At 37.6% G+C, this 23,816-nt stretch overlaps 1 protein-coding gene across 1 annotated transcript in view; it reads left to right on the top strand.

Moving 5' to 3' along the window:
• The window catches only part of LOC150098312 (uncharacterized), a 733,595-nt gene that overhangs the window by 696,451 nt on the left and 13,328 nt on the right, over positions 1–23,816 (top strand). The window contains exon 37 of the mRNA XM_090404774.1: positions 17,632–17,744. Within this exon, the coding sequence (XP_090260900.1) occupies positions 17,632–17,744 (113 nt within the window). The remainder of the gene's footprint in view (positions 1–17,631; positions 17,745–23,816) is intronic.

The following is a 23,816-nucleotide window of genomic DNA, read 5'->3' as shown; positions in this document are numbered from 1 at the left end:
ATTGAGTTGCCATACATTATACCTCTTACCATTCCCTCTCTCCTATTGTTTTCATTCTCTCTTCTTCTTTCATTCCCATTGGTCTCTCTCATTCCCTCTCCTGTACTGCTATTCTCTCTTCTAACATTCCCATACCTCTCTCTCCCACTGTTTCCATTTTCTCCACTTCTAGCACTTCCATATCTCTCTCTCAATCCATCTCTCCTACTGTTTCCATTCTCTCCTCTTCTAGCACTTCCATATCTCTCTCTCTCTCTCTCTCTCTCTCATTCCGTCTCTCCTACTGTTTCCATCCTCTCGTCTGCTAGCATTCCCATACCTTTCTCTCTCTCATTCTCTCTCTTCTACTGTTTTCCATTCTCTCCTCTTCTAGCATCCCCATAGCTCTCACTCATTCCCTCTCTTCTGCTATTTCCTTTCTCTCCTCTTCTAACACTCCCAAAATTCTCTCTCCCCCCTACTCTGATTCGGCTTGCATTTATCTCTTCCATTCTCCTAATCTTATCTTTCATATTTCTGCTCCTAGAACCTAGAACCATTTCTTAAACCATCCACAGTTTCCACACTCACTACACTTTCAGACGCTGCATTCCACTCACCTATCACTCTCCATGCAAAGAACCCACTTATCACCCCCCCTCTTCACATCCTCTTATACAGCTTCCAGGAGTGGCCTCTTGTTTTATCCTTGTCTCCCTCTATTGTTTAAAAATTCTTCTTCACATTAATTTGTTATATGATATATTAATAGATCATATAACACTTGATATATTAATTAACCTCTCACCAACTTATATGTCTCGGTCATATCCCCTCATTCTTTTACTCACAAAACCATACGAGTTACATTTCCTCAATCTCTCCTCATATCTTACATTCTATACACCTGACACTGACTTAATAAACTTTCTCTGGATCCTCTCCAAAACATTTTATTTCCTCTTGGAAACCAGGAAATGAAATCTGCACAAAGTAGTCAATATCAAAGCCTTATACAAGGGAAATATAGCTTCTTTGCTTCTGCATGTCAATTACCTCCTTATTATTGCCATAATCCATTGTGATGTTCTTACAATTTTAGCAATCTGACCAATAAACTTCAAGTCTCTTCCACTATCATTTCCAGATCCCTCATCTCTTCTGCTTCCAAAATTTCTTTGTTAATTGTATACTCTGCATCCCAACCTTACCTACCAAATTTCAAGACCTTGTACTTTGCCACATTAAGCTGATAGCTCCACTGACTTGTCCACTTACATAGTTCATTGAGAACCTCCTTGCAAGGCCACAACATCGGCTACACTTCTCCAATATACTACACTACACTTCTACACTACACTTCTTTGCATTATTGCCAAATAGCTGCATATTTCCAGTTATGCCAGTCTCAATGGATTTGTAAAGGAATGCTCTTCTTTTAGCAATATGCTAGCCTTTTATGATAAAGTTACAACAGCATTAGATGAGGGAAAGGCATATACTGCCATTTTCTTAGACTTAGCGAAGGCATTTGACAGGGTAATTTGGAATGGAAGGAAGGTAAGATAGGGCCATTGCATAATGGTGGTAGAAGACTGGAAGTGTCTAATTATAGGCCAGTTTGTGTGTCATCAGTTGTTAGTAAGATCTTGGAGAAAGTAGTGAAGGATCGTATACAGCATTGGACAGATGAGGTAATGTTATCTGTTAGAGTCAACATGGATTTGTGAAGGAGCGTTCTTGTTTTAGCAATATGCTAAAACAAGAATGCTCCTTCATTGCACAAGAGCGTTAGATGAGGAAAGCAGGGGCATGCCGCCATATGTGCAATGTGTGCGATGCACAGAGGCACCAGGATAGTAAAGGCGCCAAAGAGGAGGAAATACTTAAAAAAAAACGTTTTTTCAAAGTGATTTTTTATTGGAAAGCGGGGATAGGAGCGCCAACTAAAGTTTTGCACACAGGCACTGGACACCACTGCCGTGCCCCTGAGGAAAAGGCATATACTGCCATTTTCTTAGACTTAGCAAAGGCATTTGACAGGGTGCCGCATAATAAGCTGATATTTAAGTTGCAGCACATGGGTCTGGATGTCAGATTGGTCAACTGGATTCAGGATTGGCTGTCCGATAGGCATCAGAGAGTTGTGTATGGTGGGGCAGTTTCAAAGAGACAGAGGGTTACAAGTGGGGCCCCACACAGGGCTCAGTACTGGTACCTATATTGTTTAACCTTTATATCAATGACATTGTCAGTGGATTGCAGGTGGATATTCAGTTATTTGCAGATGATGTGAAGTTGGGAAAGATTATTAGTAATAGTGCAGATGCTGTAGTCCTGCAAGAGGATTTGAATAAGCTAGATAGATGGGCAAATGAATGGGGGTGTCAGTTTAATGCAGCAAAATGCAAGGTCGTGAGGTTTGGGAAACATCGATGGGATGCTGCATACTCTATGGGAGGAGTTATACTGGAGGAAATAGGGGAGACAAGAGATCTGGGTTTGATGATTGATAGAAACCTGAAACTTAGGGGACATATTGCAAAGGTGGTGAAGGTAACACAGAGGATTGCTGCTATTATGAGAAGGACACTGACCTGCAGAGATAAGAGGGTTATCATTCCGTTGTATAAGTCTCTGATCAGACCACACTTGGACTATTGTTCTCAGATTTGGTCTCCAGGATTTGAAGGGGATAAATTCACTGTGGAAAGGGTACATAGGCAGATAACAAAGATGGTTTCAGGACTGTACAATGATAGTTATGAGGATCGGCTGAGGGAATGTGGACTGCAGAGTTTGGTGGATAGAAGAAGGAGAGGTGATATGATTGAGACTTTTAAACTGTTGAGAGGTGGTTACAGGGTTGACACTGGGGAGTTCTTTCGCTTGGTTGAACAGCGGGAAGGAGTGATGACAAGATGCCATCCCTGGAAGTTACGAAAGGAAACTGTGAGAGGGTGAGGAGTGGTTTCTTTGCATGGAGGGTGGCCGAACCATGGAATGCATTGCCTGATGGAGTGGTATGATAGACTTTGTGTTTCTTAGGGGGGGGGGCCCTTCCCTTGATGAGTCTTGATGGACTTTGTGTTTCTTTGGAGGGACCTCCCGCAGTGTGTCTTTTGACTCCATGGAGGCCTGAATAATAATATGCCAGTCCCAATGTCATTACTATTCAAGGTATTCCCACTCTAAACATTATACACACAATACCTATTATAGCTCTTCTCAAACACCATCAGGGCAGACATAACTAATTCTAGCAATTCATTCCACTCATTCACCACTTTCCAAGCAAATAAACCTAGTCCACATACCCTTATTAACCATACTCACACAATTCCAGTGGGTGACATCTAGTTCTAACTCAATTCATCACGTATTGAAAAATTTCCATTGTGTCAATCTTATAGAACCTGTTTAATAACTTTCTATCATGTCCCTCTTTTCCATATGCAACTATCCTTTGTAACCCCCACACACCTTTAACCTATCCTCGTAGGGAGCATTCCACAGTCCTATCACTAGCTTGGTCACTTATCTCTGAATCCTATAGAATATCTCCTGATTGCCAAGAAACCCATGTTACCAAATCTGTGCATAGTAGTCAAGCTGCAGCCAAATCATATCCTTATGAAGAACAATAATAACCTCCCTATCTTGACTTGTTATTGTGATTTTCAACATCCAAGTAATCCTTTGAGCTGTTTTCCTACTTATGCAGTATTTCTCAGAATTTCAACTCTGTGTCTACCATTAATTCCAAATCCATAACCTCATCAAATTCCTGCAGTAGGTGCCATCAATGTCATACACGCTGATGGTACTGAATTCAACCTGAAGTGCATAACCTTACATTTTCCATCATTAAACTGATAACCATTATCATTTGCTTGCAATGCCAAATTATTTAAATTATCCTGCAAGATATTTACATCACCTTTATCAACTATTGCCCTCCCCAGTTTTTGCATTATAAGCAAACAACTGAATATCCCGCTTAAATCTTTCCTTATATGATTAATATACAAATTTAAGAGTGGTCCTACTATGGCCATTTCCCTTATCTAGTTCTGCTGTCATTCTGTTATAAAATTTGAACAAATTACTAAGGGAGGTCTACCTTTTACAAAGCCATGCTGCCCATCATATTCTTATCCACCCACTGCTGATTTTTACCTTTAACCAACTTTTCCAATACTTTAACAACACTCTTGATATATTAATTGCTTTTTAATTTTTTACTTCTATCTTGGAGCCACCCTTATGTAACGATTTGGAAAGAGTTCCTTTGCTACAATCACATGTATCGCATGGAACTCTTTCCAAAAGAAAGAGTTCCATGTGATATATGAATATGCCAAATTTCCTTTGGAACCTTGCACATTCATGTATCACATGGGCTGCCATGCCATTCAGTTTCACTGCTGTATTTACAGTATTTACATTGATATTTTTTAATATGCTGAGCCCTCCTGTTCACCTCATTTCTGACATCAGTCTCTGTTACATAAGGAACTGCAAAATCTTCACCTGGATTGATATGTCTTTGCAATTCAATTAGTAAATGAACTATTTCTTTTGCTTCTGTCACCTTCCTACTATCTGAACTGAGTAAAAGTTATTTTTCCATAATTATTTTTTCTCTTACTTTCTTCTTCTTCTTTTCTTCTATCCTCAAGACGAGTTGAGTCCCTCATGCATAAGAGCCTTTCAACCTTCTCTGTCCAAATCAAGCACTTTTATATGTCAATGGTTTGAAAGTCTAATGCAGTTCCAAAGGCTTTAGACATGTTAATTTTGGTCTTCCCCTGGGTCTTGTACTACCCTCAAATACCACTTACCTGCCCATTCATCCAGTTCCATTTGCACAATGTGGCCAAACTAATGGAGTTATTATTATTATTATTATACACATGCCTCCATCTAGTCTGAAGACTCATTGAAGGAGACTCAGACTATCCACACAATCTATCATACCTCTCCTTGAACCCATTAACAGACAAAGCACTTGCAACTGACTCTGGGCAATCCATTCCACTCATTCACAACTCTCCAAGCAAAAAATCTTGTCCTCGCACACCCTGCCAACTACACCTTTATTCAACTTCCAGGGATGAACCCTTTTTTCTGGCCCCTCCATCCAAGTGCTGAAACATTTCCCCTGCATTAATCCTATAAAACTTTTTAAGCAACTTAAATGTTTCTATCTTATCCCCTTTTTTCCCACCTATCAACCAATTTCTGCAATGCACATATTCTCAGTCCATCTTTAAAGGGGAATACTCCACGCACCACTCACCAGTTGGTCACTCAGCTCTGAATCTTCTCTACCACTTCCATATCCCCAAGAAATCCAGGAGACCAGACCTCAGCACAGTAATAAAGATGTGGCCATATAAAGAGAAATAACTTCCTTATTATTATGATGATGATTCAGGCTTCCATGGAGTCAAAAGACTTATCCTAGAAAACACAAAGTTTATCATATCACTCCTTGAACTCATCGACCGTTCGTGCTCTCACCATTCTATCAGGCAATGCATTCCATGGTTCAATCACCCTCCATGCAAAGAAACTACTGCTCACCCCTCTTGCTCACAACTTCCTTTCTTAATTTCCAGGAATGTCCCCTTGTCCTCGCTCCTTCCCTCTGTTCCACCAAGTGAAAGAACTCCCCAGTGTCAACCCTGTAACTACCTCTCAACAGTTTAAAAGTTTCAATCATATCACCTCTCCTTCTATCCACCAAACTCTGTAGTCTGCATTCCTTCAATCCTGGGGACCAAATATGAGAGCAATAGTCCAAGTGTGGTCTGATCAAGCATTATACAGTGGAATGACAATTCTTTTTATCTCTGCAGGTCAGCATCCTTCTCAGTATTGCAGCAATCCTCTGGGTTACCTTCACCACCTTTGCAATATGGTCCCTGAATTTCAGGTTTCTATCAATCATCACCTCCAGATCTCTTGCCTACCTCCTCCAGTACAGTTCCTCTGACAGAGTATTCAGCCTCCCATCAATGTATCCTAAACTTCAAAACTTTACATTTTGCTGCATTAAACTGAAACCCCCATTTATTTGTCCATCTGTTCAATTTATTCAAATATTCAAATATCCTCTTGCAGGGCTACCACATCTGCAATATTACTAATAACTCTTCCCAGCTTCACATCATCTAAAAACAACTGAATATCCCACTGCAATCCACTGACAATGCCTTTACTTGGTAATGTGTTCTTCAATAGCCTAGTAATCTTATGGGCTACCCTAGCAACTTTAGCAATATGTCCTCTAAACTTTAACTCTCTGTCTACCACCATCCCTGAATCTCTAGCTTTCTCTATTTTGTGGAGTATATACATTGCCATCAATGTGAAATACAACTTGTAATTTGTTTATCCCAAAATGCATAACTTTACATTTCTCCACATTGAACTGCTTTTTAGCTGTGTTAAGAATTAATAAATTAAAGACTTAATTCGTTATGTTAGTCAAGTAAATAATTTTTTAATATCTGACTTGTTTTACTGACTAATATCTGTCAGCATTTTCAGGGATACACTGGTAAGCAATGGAAAGTAACAAAAACTAAGAAACTAACTGACAATTCTAAAAATTACATAAAATTATCACTGTGCGTGATACAATACGCGTGTTGCAAGGCAAACGTTTTATTTGTTGAGATATTTATTGTAATTTTCATGAAAGTTCATTTCTGTTTGGTTAAATGATCTAATTAGAGTTTTCCATATATCTGGTAGGATTAGGCCTTGATTCTTATTTAAGTTACCTGTTGAACGGGCAACTGTAGCAGCTTCTTTGAATGTTCTGGAATGGTAGTTCTCTTCTATGTAGGGCATATCCCATTCAATAGATTCAAGTGGTAGAGGTGAAGTGGGAAGAAAGGCCTGATATATCTTGTCTGTTACTTTACATAGCCTATGTGTTCTTTCTTTCTTGTTTCAAAACTTCTAGATGTCTGTCCGATGTAATTGATGCCGCATGAACAGGGTATGCTATAAACTCCAGAGTATTTGTAGAAAGGATGGCTATCTTTCAGGGATCTTATAAACTTTTGAATGGTCTCAATAGGTTTGAAGGTTACTCTGATATTATATGGTTTTAGAAGAAAAGCTTAATTTTTTGGATATGGTACTAACAAATGGAATTCTTATAGAGCTGATGTATTGGGTTTCATCTCATTGTCTTTGTGGTATGTCATTAAAGCGAATCTTGTTGATGAGTCTTGTAGGGTAGCCATTTAGGAATAGATCTCTGGATATTTTCATTAATTCTTCTTGTAAGTCACCAGGATCTGTGGTACACTGTATAGCTCTTTTCTTTTTTTTAAGCATATGGATAATGCTGAGTTTCTGGGATATGTGGCGAGACGAGTCAAAATGGAGGTAGCATCCAGTGTTGATAGGTTTTTCTATATACCAACAGGTTTATGCTATTGTGAGTTTGTTTCTTAATAAGGACGTCTAGGAATGGAAGTTTATTATCTTTCTCTAGTTCCAATGTGAACTTGATAGTGTTGTGGAAGCAATTGATTTTGTTTAGATAATCCATTAGTTCTTCCTTTTTGTGACTCCAAATGATGAAGATGTCATCAACATACCTAAACCACGTGGTTGGTTTAGAGGTAATTTGGGATAAAATTTGAGTTTCCAAATTTTATAAGAATAGGTCGGCACTAGAAGGAGAGAGAGGGCTACCCATGGCTAATCCAGTAAGTTGTTTGTAGTAGGTTTTTTGCCATGTAAAATAATTCGAAGTTAAACAATGCTTGAACAACTTGGTGATGTTTGGTGGGAACCAGTTTTCTAAGATGTCGATGACTTCTGAAACTGAGAGCAGATGAGGAAACTTGGCAACAAATCGAACCCAGGACACTCCTCTTTCCCAGGGATATGGTTGTGAAGCAACCAGCCACTCGGCTAACCATGCAGACTAATACATAGATACATAATAAAATTATATTGTGTGAAATTTATCTTGCACTGCATTTACTTTTCATATATCGGTATCAATGCAATATCATTTCAATTTTCTAGCGAATAACATTTTCAGCAATCAGTAGTTCGCGCAATGAATTTTTTTGTGATGAATTTTCCCTGCGATGAATTGTCCAGACACAGTGTACAGATTTAGTCACCTGGGTTTCTAGAGGACCAAATGGTGGTGGTGGAGAGGATTCAGTCTGCAAACCTCCAACCTATCCATGAGGTCTGCAAAGTTTAGTTGATATACAGAAAATAGAAGACATGATAGAAACTTATTTCTTTAATATTAAATATTAAGTTTCTATATTATTAACTTTTATAGAACCACTTTAAGATATTAAAGTGGTTCTATAAAATTGATGCAAAGGAAATTTTTCAATACATACGTGATGAATAGAGTGAGAACTCCTGCAATATAGGTAAACCCTGGCAGTTGTGTATGAGTGTAGTTAGTAAGGTTATTTTGTGTGGACAGTGGTGAACGAGTGGAATGAATTGCCAGAATTAGTTGCGAGTGCCCTGATAGTCAATGAGTTTAAAGAGATGTATGGTATTATGTATAAAAGTTAGTGTTGGTCTCCCACAATGAAACTTCTTACTACATGGAGATATCCGTAAAATAATAATAATACTAATAATAAAATAACCTAGTCCTGTATTGAACTCCTAACCAAGACTGGTCTGTAATTGGAAACTTCTGTCCTAGTATCATGTTTGTGGACCAGTACTATTTTGCCTTTCTTCCCCTCCTTAGGAACCTTCCCCACTGTCAGACTTTCATTAAATAACCAAGTTAAGAGCAGAGCTAACTGTTTTGCATATTCCTTAAAAATATGTAATGATATGTCTTTCATTCCTATGGCCGTATTAACACCTAATCCAATTAATACCTGACACGAGTGATTCTTTCACTTCTTATTCTCCTATTACTTGCCTACCTTCTACATGTTGCACAGCATAATTTACACCAGCATGATATACACTGATTAAAGTGCTTATTAAATATCATAATTCCACTATATCCTTTTTAATGGTAATTCTGCTACCTACTATCCACCAGCATCAATTTGGCATTATTCTTCCTCATACTTATCGTATTGCAAGCATGTGGAAAAATACCCTTGATTTATTTTTCACCTGACTGGCCAATCTCCTCTCATGCTGTATATTTTCTCTCTTTACCATACTTGTTACCTTCCTAGCCTGCCTCTTATACTTCCCATGCATCTGATTGCTGCTGACTAGCTGACTATCTTCTTTTGTTAATTTCTAACACTTATATTCTTTTTTAACACTGATTTCTTGTGTTTATTCATTTCACTCCCACTCTTATTAGCTTAACTCATGGTATGCAATTATACATTGCTTGTGTGAGATACTGCTCTATGAATTCCCATGCATTGTCAATCAACATTTTTTCCATTCAGTGCATTGTATTGAAGCTAATCGATTTAAGAGCTTCCTATAATCTCCCATCTTCTAATTCCACATATATTCTTTTTCTTTCTTTTTTTTTTTTGCGATAACCTTTCCTTGTTTCACCACTTCCCAAATAAGTACTTCATGATCACTCTCATCAACCTGTGGCAATATTAATTTCTCATTACTAGCCACATCTTTTTAGTATAACACCTAATCCCACATTCTAAAACCTCAAGTTTCTTCTGTCATGTGCTCAAGGAGAGTGAAATTCAACAATTTCACTCTCCTTGTTCTCATACACCATCTCCTCCTTCCAATCTTCATTCCGATCAGTATTATCTATATTCCCTGGACTATAATAACATCCTAATAGATATACTGGTCTGTAAATTTGACTTCATACTACACAGATTCAAAATCTTCATATGTACCATTTTCTACTTCCACTTTTTTGTGGACATAATTCCTCTACTATGATAAACAGTATTCACCCTCCACTCTCCTCTTTTCACCTTCCTATCCTTCCCAATTATGATCATTTTTAATCTTCAAAATTTTCATAGCCAACTCATTCTGTTTCACTAATTTTTATCCTCTTTTGTATTGATAAATGGTATTATATATTTATTATTATTATTATTATTCAGGTCTCCATGGAGTCAAAAGACTCATCATGGGAGACCTTTCCTAGGAAACACGAAATCTATCATACCACACCTTGAACTCATTGACCATTCTTGCTCTCACCACTCTATCAGGCAATGCATTCCATGGTTCAACCACCCTCCACGCAAAGAAACCATTCCTCACCCTCTTGCTCATAGCTTCCAGGGATAGCCCCTTTCCACTTCTCCTTCTTCTATCTACCAAACTCTGCAGTCCACATTCCCTCAGTCAGTCCTCATAACTAACATTGTACAGTCCTGAAACCATCTTTGTTATCTGCCTCTGTACCATTTCCAGTTAATTTATTCCTTTCAAATCCTGGGGACCAAATTTGAAAACAATAGTGTAAGTGTGGTCTGATCAGGGTCTTATACAATAGAACGATAACTCTTTTATCTCTGTAGGTCAGTGATAAAAGAGTTATCAATAATACAGCAATCCTCTGGGTTACATTCATCACTTTTGCAATATGCCCCTGAATTTCAGCTTTCTATCAGTCATCGTCCGCGAGGTTAGCCTAGTGGCTGTGCACTTCGCAACCATATGCCTGGGGAAGGAGTGTCCTAGGTTCGATTTCCATCGACAAAGTGAGGAGTTTAAGGATCCTCCTCAGCCATAGCCAAATTAGCCAGTCTTGGGCATGGATAGTAGGTTTTTCCCCCAGTTTATCCTGTGATATTTCCTCCTGCACAGCAGGAAAACTTACCCCTTGAACACATGCTTTGACAGACATGGGATACTGCTGGGAATAAGGAGCAACCAACCTATTCTGTGGGATTATCAGTTACAGAAGCTTACACGGTAAAATGTGTAGGCCTGCACAAAAGTGTAACATATGATTACGATCGATCATCACCCACAGATCTCATCTTCTCTACTTCCTCCAGTACAGCTCCTTCAATCGAGTATGCAGCCTCCCATTAATGTATCCCAAACTTCAAGACTTTACATTTTGCTGCATTAAATTGAAACCCCCATTCATTTGCCCATCTGTCTAGTTTATTCAAATCCTCTGCAGGGCTGCCGCATCTGCATTATTACTACTAAACCTTCCCAGCTTCACATCATCTACAAACAACTGAATATCTTCTTGCAATCAATTGACAATGTCATTGATATAAAGGTTAAACAATACAGGTCCCCATACTGAGTCCTGTGGGACCCCACTTGTAACTTCTGCCTCCTTGATACTGCACCATACACAACTCACTGATACCTATCAGATAGCCAATCCTGAATCCAGTTGACTAACCTGACATCTAAACCCTTTTTCTGCAACGTAAATATCAGCTTATCATGCAGTATCCTGTCAAATGCTTTTGCAAAATCAAAAAAAATGGCAGTATATGCCTTTCCCTCATCAACTGCTCTTGTCACTTCATTATAGAAAGCAATCATATTACTACAAGAACGCCCCTTAACAAATCCATGTTGACTCTCACAGATAACATTACCCTCATCTGCCCAATGCTGTATATGGTCCCTCACTAATTTCTCCAATATCTTAACAACTACTGATGAAACAAACTTGCCTGTAGTAAGACACATGCAGTCTGCTACCGCCCTTATGCAATGGCACTATCTTACCTTCCTGCCATTCCTCGGGTACTTTTCCCATAGTCAGACTTTCATTGAAAACCAGGTCAATTATGCTCTCTGAAAGATAAAAAAATTCTAAAGCTACCAGCCAACGAGAGTCAAAAAGGTCACTACCTAATGACGACATGATGACGTAATGCAAGGTGAATTTGAGGAAGATGAGCATGACGTACTCCCATGAAAGCAGTATTCAAAGAAGAGAGGAGATGTGATGTCATCCATGACAATGAATGGGAAGGAGACATGAGAATGAGTAAAGTGCTGAAAGAGGGCACTCAAAAGCAGAATAAAAGTAATCGCACACAATTTGAAACCCTCTCTTGATTTTCTGTTCCTGTGTTCCCGTTCGAGCCTGCATGGCTGAGGAAGCTTGTCGCCGGTGACCAGCAACTACTTTCCGTTGCTGTTAGATCCGAGACGAACAAGGCTACCTGCAGAATGACGCCATATTCTCAGATAGCGCTATTGGTAAGCCTAGTACCAATGTAAAGGCAGCGAAGAACATCCTTCGAGGAAGAAATAAGTGAATCACAGTAACCATGGAAGTAAGCAGATGATTGATAAGGAAGTCTTGCCATATCCGAAGTGAGCACATGGCAGAAACCAAGGAACCCTCCTTTGTAAAGACAAGATGGTAAAGTACAGCACTTAAATTTTCTTATATAGTAGTAAATCATAGAGAAGAAAAAGGGGACAAAGAAAGGAAGAATTCTATACACATTTTTGCTCTTAGTGTTCTAGTGACCGTTTCCGACTGATTGTCTGTGATAGAAGACTTGTGCTATTCTTAATTTGCACAAAAAGGAGACATGACTTTTGAACAGTTTGTTGAATGAAACTAATAATTGTAGTACTGTATGTGAATCTGACTTACACTTAAAGTGTGCACACAATAATTGCAGGACTGAACTTTGTCCTCTCAATTTAGTTATGAAATAGTGTGAATTAATTATGCCATGTGTGAACCTTGCTCATATATAGAGATTGAATATTGCATAATTTTTGTAAATATTGTTTGATTTTTGAGCTTAATTGTGATGCAAAGATAACTAGTTAAGATATTTAAACTTAGTAGATGAATTTTTTGATGACTTGAATTTTGAGGGAGAAATTTAAGTGTCTCAATTTGAATATCGGATAACTTAGTAATGAGATTATTGGTTCGTGTATTTTTTTAGAATGTGTAATCTAAAATGTAACTTTTCCTTTGCTTTAATAAATGTATCTTGTTAACTTAAATCTGAGTGTTGTCTAAATGTGAGACTGAATTACCACTTACAAAAATTACAGACCTATGCATACAGGGGGATACCATAAATCTAAGGGAAAGTGAGCCGTGACTGCAAATTACGTGATCTCCAATGTTATTTAAGCTTAGTCTGTTTAGATAGCAATTTAATTTCTGGTATACTTTCTTGGGATGAGAAAAATCTCCATCCCCTAGTTTCTGACTGGCTCAGTTAAAATCTAAATTTTGTCAGAAATCAAAAGGAAAGTGCCTCCCCAGAACTAAAGCTAGGAGTAGATCACAGTAGGCACGTATAGGACGACATTCAAGATCTATAAGAAAAAGAGTAGATGTAACAACAGCTTACTATTGCTGCTAACAAATATTCCTTTACATCCCAAGCACTAATGATATCCCAGCCTTCCAATTCTCCTCTTGGAACTGTCCCAAGTTGATATCTAAGGCTATTATAATCACCTGGCTTATAATTCCATATATGTTCCCTTTTCTTTGATACTACTGCATGTCTATTCATCTTCCAAGTCAAAACCACAGATCACTCTCCAAGAGGGGGGGGGGAGAAGATGTCATCTTAGTTATTATCAGCCCTTCTGATGCTATGACCAAATCCAAAACTCCTGAACCTCTTGTTCCCAAGACATCTGTCCCTCAAGAATTCCAGAAATTCCATTCCCTTATTACTGCATGCATTTTCCTCTTCCCATCTTATACTGTGGTTAAAATCTCCCATAACAATCATTCTTCTTCATCAACCACATCTCAGAAATCCCAATAACTTTGGCCAAGCTGATGCTATCAGCGCCACCATTTCATCTCCTTTATTCTGGATACTCCTGGCATTAGTATAAAGCAGAAAAATGTCACTGCTTCTATACCTATCATTATCCCCTCTAGACTCCATTGGACTCAGTGTTACCTAATATCATCCCCTTCCACCAAGCACCCATTATTAAATTCACTAATACTTCACCAGTTCTCCACCCAGCATCATCAGGGTATGATAACTCTGACAGGCAGACAGCACCAAACCAAGCAACTGCTGAAACAATCCAAACTGCAACTGACACCCAATGTACTTACATGGCACCCTCTATGAGTCTGACAACCACAAAGTTAATTCAGAGAACTTATATTTTTAATAGAACTTTATTATTATTATTATTATTATTATTATTATTATTACGGGTATCTCCATGGAGTCAGTAGACTCATCGCGGGAGACCCAAGCTAGCAAAACAATATCTGTCATATCTCTTCTTGAATTCATTTACAGATGAAGAGCTCACAACAAAGTCAGGCAATGAATTCCACTCATTCACCACCCTCCAGGCAAAAAACCTTGTTCTGACACCTTTGTTAACCACACTCTTCTTTAATTTCCAGAGATGACCTCTTGTTCTTCCATCACTATCACACAGCTGAAACATTTCCCCTGCATCAATCCTATAAAAACCTTTTAGTAATTTGAATGCTTCTATCATATCCCCTCTTCTTCGCCTATCAACCAATCTCTGCAATCCACAAGCTCTCAATCTATCAATGTAGGGAGCATTTTTTATATCACTCACCAACTTGGTCACTCTTCTCTGAACCCTCTCCACAGCCTCCTCATCTCCAAGGAATCCAGGTGACCAGACCTGAGCACAGTAATCCAAATGTGGAAGTATCAATGCTTTATAAAGGGGAATAATAACCTCTTTATCTCTGGATGTCAGTGTGTTCCTCAACAACCAAGTAATCCTATGTGCAATCTTGGACACCTTAGCAATGTGTCCTCTGAACTTCATCTCCTTATCTACCAATACCCCTAAGTCCCTAGCCTCATCAATCTCTTGGAGTACCTTTCCATCGATGTAGTACACAGCTGGTAATCTTTTAATCCCAAAATGCAAGACTTTACACTTTTCCACATTGAACTGACATCCATTTTCTTTTGCCCATTTTACCAGCTTATTTAAATCCTCCTGCAAACTTTCAACATCAGCTTGATTTTTTATTGCACTACACAACTTTGCATCATCAGCAAACAACTGAATATCTCCCTTTAAGCCGTTTCCTATATCATTTATATACAAATTAAACAACATTGGCCCAAGCACAGAGCCCTGAGGCACACCACTGGTCACCTGCCTCATTCTGGACTCGGCTCCTCCATACACCACCTTATGGTATCTCTCCCTGAGCCATTCTCCTATCCATATCACCAATTTAATATCCATTCCCATCTGCTCCAATTTGCGTAACAGTGTTCTATGGGGTATCCTGTCAAAAGCCTTAGCAAAATCCAGAAGTACCACTGTGTAGCCAGTTCCTTTGTCCAACTCTGATGTTATTCTATTATGGATAGTTAATAGATTGCTAAGGCAGGATCTACCTTTAACAAAACCATGTTGGCCTCTATAGAGTATCATATCCTGATCCACCCATTCTTGAATTTTGTCTTTAACCAACTTTTCCAATACTTTTACCACTACTCCTGAGATGGTGATTGGTCTGTAATTCAATACTGCAGTTTTAGAGCCACCCTTATGCAAAGGAACCACTTTGCCTAACTTCCACTCCCTAGGGACCATACCAGAGTTCAAACTTAAATTAAATATCCAGGTAAGAGGGGTTGACAATTCATTTGCACATTCACGCAACACCCGAGCTGATATTCCATCTAAGCCTACCGCAGTGTTTGCATTTAAGTTTCGCAATATATTTAATACCTCTGATTCTTTAGCTTCAATTCTCACATTAGGTATTGCTATAGGTATAGAGATATCCTCACTTGGGTGATAGACTTTTGAGAAGTGATCACTCAGTAACTCGACTATTACATCTGATTTTGTCACCTCAATACCATCAGCACCCACTAAGGTTATCCTTCCGAAGTCATTCTTCCTCTTACTTGCCACATAGCGGAAGAACTCTTTGGGATTACCCTTGATCTCTTTGGCTAAGGTCTTCTCATAATCTGATTTAGCTTTTCTTACTATGCTGGTAACCTTCCTAGCTTGAGCCTTGTACTGCTCATGGGTGTCCTGATCGCCCTTCTCCTTGTAAATTCTCCATAACATTTTCTTTTTTTGTAGTTCAAGCTTGATACTACTGCTCATCCATCTAATGCCTGCCTTGTTTGACCTCCTGACCATGGGGACACAATCTGATATTGCTTTCCTCAGATACCCGCTGATTTTATCCCAAGCACTGCTAACATCTTTCCCTTGCAATATGTTCTGCCATGGGATGGCTGCAAGCTCACTCCGAAGCTTGTTATAATTGCCTAACCTGTAGTTTCGTACATACCCCTTCTTAATAGAAAAATCCACAGATTTTGCAACCTCCCAAGTCAATACCACATGATCGCTTTCACCAACTGGAGGTAACGAGGTCACCTTACTTAAGCATATAACCTCTGAACCAATAACCAGGTCCAACACTCTCACACCACGTGTCCCTTCAGTTACGTGCTGTTTCAAGTAATTATCTCGTAGCAGATGTATGAACTCCATTTCCTTTTTGCTACGTGATATTTCCTCCTTCCAATTGATATCACCATAATTAAAATCCCCCATAATAATCACTAAGCCTTCACTCATTGCACTAAGTTGCTGATGCATGAATTCAATATCTCCCCCTGTACTCCCTGGCCTATAGCAGCATCCAACTGTATATTTGGTTGCGTTGGTCACTATTTCGCACCAGACTGCCTCAAATGAACTCTCATTCACATGTCTATCATCATGATATACTACTTTCTTTGGCTGCAACACATCAGCTATCATCAACAGTACTCCTCCTCCTGTTCTATCTTCTTTATCCTCCCTGAAAATACTGTACCCATCACATTCAATTCCAGTGACCACATCTTCTGCTGACAGCCAAGTTTCACTAATGCCTACAACTTTTGGTGAGATTTCACTGACTAATGCCAAAAATTCTTCTCTCTTATTTCTAATGCTTCTAGCATTGGTATACAAAAATTGCAGATTCCCTCTAGATCTTGTACCGGCTTTAGAACTGATATATAAGTCACTAACTACCGTAGTCCTATGCCGATTTTTTTTCCCTCTCTTCTGCAATTTATTCTGCCTATAAGGATCAATAAATACACAATCAGTGCTAAAGTTTCTCTCTCTTACACTCAACCTTTTCAATATTAGTTTCCCTGCCCAATAACTTCAACCTGTTCAGAAAACAATAACTTCTTCAATCTCTTATGTCCTTCCATGTTAAGATGCAGTCCATCTCTAGCATACAACTGCCTTTTTCCTTCAAACACACTCCAAACATCAACAAACTCCAGACCTCTTTTTCTGCACATTCTTGCAATCATATCATTCATTATCATTGCTCGTCTACTTAACTTGTAATTGTCAGAACTTATATAGGTAATATAGTATATGCTTAATTAATATAATATAGAACTTATATAGTTAATTCAGAGAATTTATAGACTTGTAGGTTGCTCAGAAATAAATAAAAAAATAATTTCTCTACAGATTTTAGATATATTGCTTAGACAAGATTAATTCATATCATATTTGACTAATCAGTACATACAGGTCTAGCAATATTGACATTGGAAGTATTATAACCATTGTATTCATTTAATTTTTATAATATTAGCTATTCTAAATCTTTCTCTTAAATACATATCTTAGTTTAAATAGAATTAGTTTATTTATTTATTTAATTATCTTTTAATGTCTTTTTTAAAGGATGGTACTGGATAGATCCGAACCTTGGCATGGCAGATGATGCTATTCAGGCCTTCTGCAACATGACTGCACGTGGTCAGACATGTGTGTTTCCTGACACCCACACATCAATGGTTGGTGTTCTGTTTGCTAAAACATTTAGTTTGTTAATCACAAATAAAATACTGCAATGTTATATTCATTTTTACTGATGAATCAATGTAAAGCATTAGTAAAACTTAATAAAGTAATATATATGTAGAACTGTTAAGTGACTTTAACCTTAATAACATATGCACAGAGGGCACTAACACTGGGTAAATTGAGCTCATTTACCTAGCGTTGGTGCCTTCATTCACATATCATTGTTTTGTGATCCTTGATGATGGCAATGTAATGTTGCCAAAATATAGGAAGTATTTATCATAATTAATATTCTTTATACATTGTAATCTCAGCTAACAGAAAGATGCAGAGAATACCAGATCCCACTTCATCTTCTTTTTATAGATTTCAAAATGGCATTTGACACTGTTGAGCATAACACAGTATTCCAAGCTTTAATAGAACAAGGCGTAGAAAAAGCATATATCCAACTCATAAAAGATATCTACAAAGAAAGTACAACAAATATCACCCTTTTCAATCTCCCGATTAAAATTAACTTAAGTAGAGGAGTACGTCAGGGTGATGTCTTATCACCTAATCTCCTCACATCTACTCTGGACAGCATCATTCGAAAAATTGACATGAAAGATGGAATAAACATTGATGGTGAAATATTAAATATCCTATTATTTGCCGATGATGCGGTATTAATATCTCACTCACCCAAACTCCTAGAATCAATGCTGAATAACATACACCAAAACTGCCAAAAAATTGGATTGGAAATACACCCTTACAAAACAAGATGGATGAAAACAAATACTGTAAAGATCATACAATCACTCTAGAATCTCACACCATTGAAAAAGTTGAAGAATACATCTACCTCGGCCAGTCCATAAAAATGAATAATGATATATCAAATGAAATAGCAAGGAGAAAAAGAGCTGCTTGGATAGCCTTCAACAAAATAAAATCAACAATTACCAACCAAAACATAGATATAGACATAAGAGCCCATCTTTTCAATAGTCACATCTTACCAGCATTAACTTATGGCAATGAAACATGGAACACAACTTTAAAAGAAGAACAAAGCTTAATAACAACTCAACGTGCAATAGAAAGAAGAATATCCAATATAAACAAAATAGACCACATAACACACACAGAAATCAGGAAGAAGTCTGGACTTACAGATATAATAAAAACAATCTACAACAGCAAAATAAGATGGGCAGGACATCTCGCCAGAATGAGAGACAACAGATGGACAGTCAGAGTTACAAACTGGTATCCAAGAGATACCAAAAGGAAACCTGGAAGACCAGCCTTAAGGTGGGAAGACTCGATGATTAAGAAAGTTGGAAGAAAATGGAGAAGAAAAGCCCAAGACAGGAATAGCTGGACTCTTTATGACCTGCAGTCATGGAGAAATCCTGACTGAAACCATAGGTCCATCAAGGTAATACATTGTAATTTCCTGGAAAATCATTAGTAATGTTAAGGACATAACATTACTAATACTTTTTAAGGACATAACTTTTTTTCCAGCATATTCGAAGTAATCCTCGATGAGTCTTGGACTCCTTGGAGGTGTCAAATAATAATAATAATAATGATAATATTCAAAGTAATAGAAATCAAATGCAACTGAAAGGGGACTAATATTCTTTTGAGGTGTCCACTAGTGGGGGGGCCATAAAAACACAGTTAATTCAAAGAAATTAGGCTGTGTGTGGTCTTAGAATGACTGTCTTCCACATCTTTTCGAAATTAATGCAGCCAAACTTCTTGACATTGTAGGAGTGTTTCATAGCTAATGCTCATCATCATCAATTTCCTGATATGCATCCTCAAGGAGTGTACAGTATACTATCACAACACTACATGATTAGGTTTACATTATCACTAATCTCCTGTCAACATTCCTTCCAAATTAGTCTGCCACTTATCAACACTCCAGTATTATCCACTCTTATATTTCTGTCTTCATCATCATCATCATCATCAAATTCCTGCCATGTACCCTCAAGGGGTGTACAGGATATGACAGTACTACATGAAAAAATTCCATCATTACTAACTTCCTATCTACAATTTTCCTCCAAATCAGTCTGTTACTTGTCAAGACTCCAACATTATCAGATCTTATATTTCTATTGTCTAAGGCACTTTGTACCGTATCAATCCACCTATATCTTGGTCTTCCTCTGGGTCGTTTTCCTGCCAACCTGGCAGAGAACACTTGTTTTGCTAATCTTTCCTCTCCCATTCTATTTAAGTGACCATACCATCTGAGATTAGCTCTGCTAACACATTCCTGGATGCTGACAATGTCAAGTTCTTTCCTAATATCCTCATTTTTAATATGATATTGCCATTGATGCCATCTGTTCACGCCTCTAATCTTTCTCAGGACTCTCATATCTGCAGTCTCTAGTCTTTGGTCAAGTGTTTTACTTCTGACCCAGCTCTCAGATCCATAAGTTAAAATTGGTTTGAACACAGTCTTGTATACAGCTAATTTAGTGTTCCGACTAATTTCTTTCTTATTCCATATGAATTTATTCAATTGACTTCCCACGATACCAGCTTTGCTGATTCTGTTGTCTATTTCTATATTTAGTTTACCATCTTCAGCAAAAATTGTGCCTAAGTAGCTGAAATGTTTTACTTGTTCCACAGGTTCTCCATTCACAACACAGTTGACATTTTCAATGATTCTGCCTATTTTCATTGTCTTTGTCTTTTTATTGCTGACCTTCATACCATATCTATTACAACAGCTATTCAATTTAGTCAGAGAATCTTGCAGACTTATAGCGGATTTATTTAGAAGTATAACATCATCCGCATAAAGCAAAGAGCTGACATTAACATCTCCAATTTTCACATCAGGTTTAATACCGCATTCCTTCATAATGTGATCCATATAGATAATGAATAACAGAGGGGATAATGTACATCCTTGTCTCACACCAGATTTAACATTAAACCATCTTCCTGTACTTCCTTCAATTCTAACTGCTGACTCACAACTCAAATAAAGACTAAGTATTGCTTGATATAATGCCCCATTGACACCATATAACTGCAGCGTATTGAATAGCTTCTCTCTTGGCACCTTGTCATATGCCTTTTCCAAATCGACAAAACTTAAATACAGATCTTTGTTATATTCCCATGCTTTCTCGACTATTTGTCGTAAAGTGAAGATCTGATCCTGACAGCCTCTATTTGGCCTGAATCCAGCTTGTTCTTCACCAAGCTTTTCTTCCACAATTCTTCTCAACCGTTTCTCAAGTATACTTGCATAGATCTTGCCAGGAACACTCAGTAGGGAAATACCTCTGTAATTCTCACATTCAGTTTTATTTCCCTTTTTATATATGGGTACTATGAGAGCTCTACTCCAATCATCGGGAATTCGTCCCTCTGTCCAGGCTTTCTGAACTATGCAGTGCAGCCACTGTAAGACTCTTATACCACCATACTTCAGCATTTCTGGTCGAATATCATCTACTCCTGCTGCCTTTCCACATTTCAAGCCTTTGATGGCTTTTTCTACTTCAAGTATGTATATGTATTCCTGACTGCATGCCTGGTCAGTGTTTTTTATCACTGTGCTGTCATCACTGCTTGTTTCATTTAGCAGTTTTTCAAAGTAATTACTCCATACTTCAAGGATATCTTTTTCTCCTGTTTTCATTTCACCTTTATCATCTCTAATTCCTTTTACAGCACTCTTTCCTCCATTCCTAAGCTTCTTCAACAACCTCCAGAATATTTTGCCACCTTCTTGATATTTATTTTCTATATTCTTTTTTTATCTTATTTTATTTTCTATATTTCTGTCTTCTAGGACAGAAATATAAGGGTTTTTTGCATCAATCTGCCCACATCTTGTTCTTCTTATGGCTGCCATCTTGGAATAAAACACCTGCTAAATTTTCCTCTCGCACTCTGTTTAAGTCACTATTCCACATTAGATTAGTTTTGCATTTCTTGAATGCTAACAATATCAGGTTTCCTCCTAATATCTTAATTTTTAATGCCATTTGTTCACTCCTCTAATTTTACTCATAACAATCATATCTGTGGTCTCTAGTTTGATCAAGTGTTTTATTCTGATTCAACTCTTGGATCCTTAAATTAATATTGGTGTGAACACTGTCTTCTCTACAAGTTAAGTGTCTTGGAATTTTCTCTTCTCATTCCTCTCAGTCTGCATGTTAGGCTCAATAGCCTGTCACTGCTAAATAACTTAGCTTATTTAAAAGCTAATTAATGTTCTGATAGGGTAATTATTCCTATCTACAGAATATATAATGGCTGTAAATTGTGTGTTCTAGCCATTTTGCTTGTACTTCAGGATGAAAAACCCAATTATCAAGTTTCCAATTGGAAAACTCTACTACCCCCATATGAGACCAGCTAACTCACCTTCAATTGAAAAGATCTAATAAAAATTCTTTGTATCCTAGATGGAATTGAAACTAAAATATTTCCAATCACATGCCATCATCAAAACCAACTGAGCTATGGAGGCTTACTTTCTCTTATTCCATATAATTTATTTAACTGGCTTCCTCCCATACCAGTGCTTTGTTTATTCTGTTGTCTGTTTCTTTATTTAAGTTGCTATTATCACTAAAAATTGTGCCTAAATAGCAGAAATATTTTACTTGTTTTATAAGTTTTTCAACCAGAATGCAGTTGAAATTTTCGATGTTTCTTCATCTTTTTATGCTAATTTTCAAGCCCAATTTGTTATACCTGCTATTCAATTTAGTTAAAGAATCTTGGAGACCTGCATGGGATTTGATTATGAGTAAATCATTCAGAATATCTTTAGTTTAAATTTTTCTGTCACCTTTATTATTTCTGATTCCTTTTATTATGTTCTTTCCCTTATTTCTAAGTTTTTCAATAACATCCATAAAATTTGCATCAGTCGAGGAATTTATTTTGTGTGTTCTCTCCATGTGAATTTCAGCACATCTTTATGTTGTTAGTAATGGCTAGTCCTGAACAGAAATTCAGCAGGGGCTTACTATTATTATTGCATCCTCTATAGAGTTAGCAGACTCATCATGGGAGGCTCATTCAACTGACAACATATCTATCATACCGAATCTTAAAATCCTTAACACTCTTTGCATTAATAGCATATTCTGGTAATGTGTTTGATTCACTGACAATTCTCCATGGAAAAAAATCTACTCGTCACAGAAAGATTACTTCACCACATTCTTACATAATTTCCAGGGATAGCTTCTTGTTCTTCCTCCTCTCACCTTCTACTCTTTTTTACTCCCCTCTGGATTAATCTGATATAATCCTCTCACCGACTTAAATGTCTTTATTATATCATCTTTTTTCCTCTTATCCACCAAACTCTGCAATCCACATCTCTTCAAACTTTCTCCATAGCCAGCAGAGAATGCTGGCATAATGAATAGCCAGCATACTCCATATGCAATATGGGATGCAGAGTATACAATTAATAGAGAAATTTTGAAGGAGGTAGAGGATGTGAGAGATCTGGGAGGGATGGTGAATAGAGACTTGAAGTTAACGAGTCTTTTGACTCCATGTCAAAAGACTCATTGTGATAGGTCCATACTAACCATTATTCACACAATGTCTATCATACTTCTCCTTGAACTCACAGCCACCTCTGACAAGTCATTCTATGCATTCACCACCCTCCAAAGAAAGGAATTTTTTCCAGGCGTTACCCTCTCCCTTGTTTTCTCATTTCTTAACACATATTGAAATATAGTCTTCAGTGCCAATTCTCTTCAAAACTCCTTTAATAAGTTCATTTTAAAAAAAGGAAAGAAAAGATTACTTTAATAATTATGCTATCTATCATATCCCCTCTTTTCCATCTCTTAAATTGCCTTTGCCTGCAGACCTTCAATCTATTTATCAATAGCAAGCATTCCATAGACCTATCAGAATCTTGGTCATTGTAACAGACAACCATATCTGTGCTCAGTAATCTAGGTGGTCTTATTAAATCCTTATAAAAAGAAATATTATTCCTCCCTATCCCTGCTTGTCAGTGTTGCTCTTGAATGCAAGTGATC

Source organism: Typopeltis vanoorti, chromosome 15 (assembly GCF_054136105.1).
Source record: "Typopeltis vanoorti isolate ZY-2024b chromosome 15, IOZ_Tvanoo_1.0, whole genome shotgun sequence".
NCBI lineage: Eukaryota > Metazoa > Arthropoda > Arachnida > Uropygi > Thelyphonidae > Typopeltis > Typopeltis vanoorti.
Note: the sequence above shows the minus strand (reverse complement) of the source record. Positions and strands in the feature narration are given on the sequence as shown.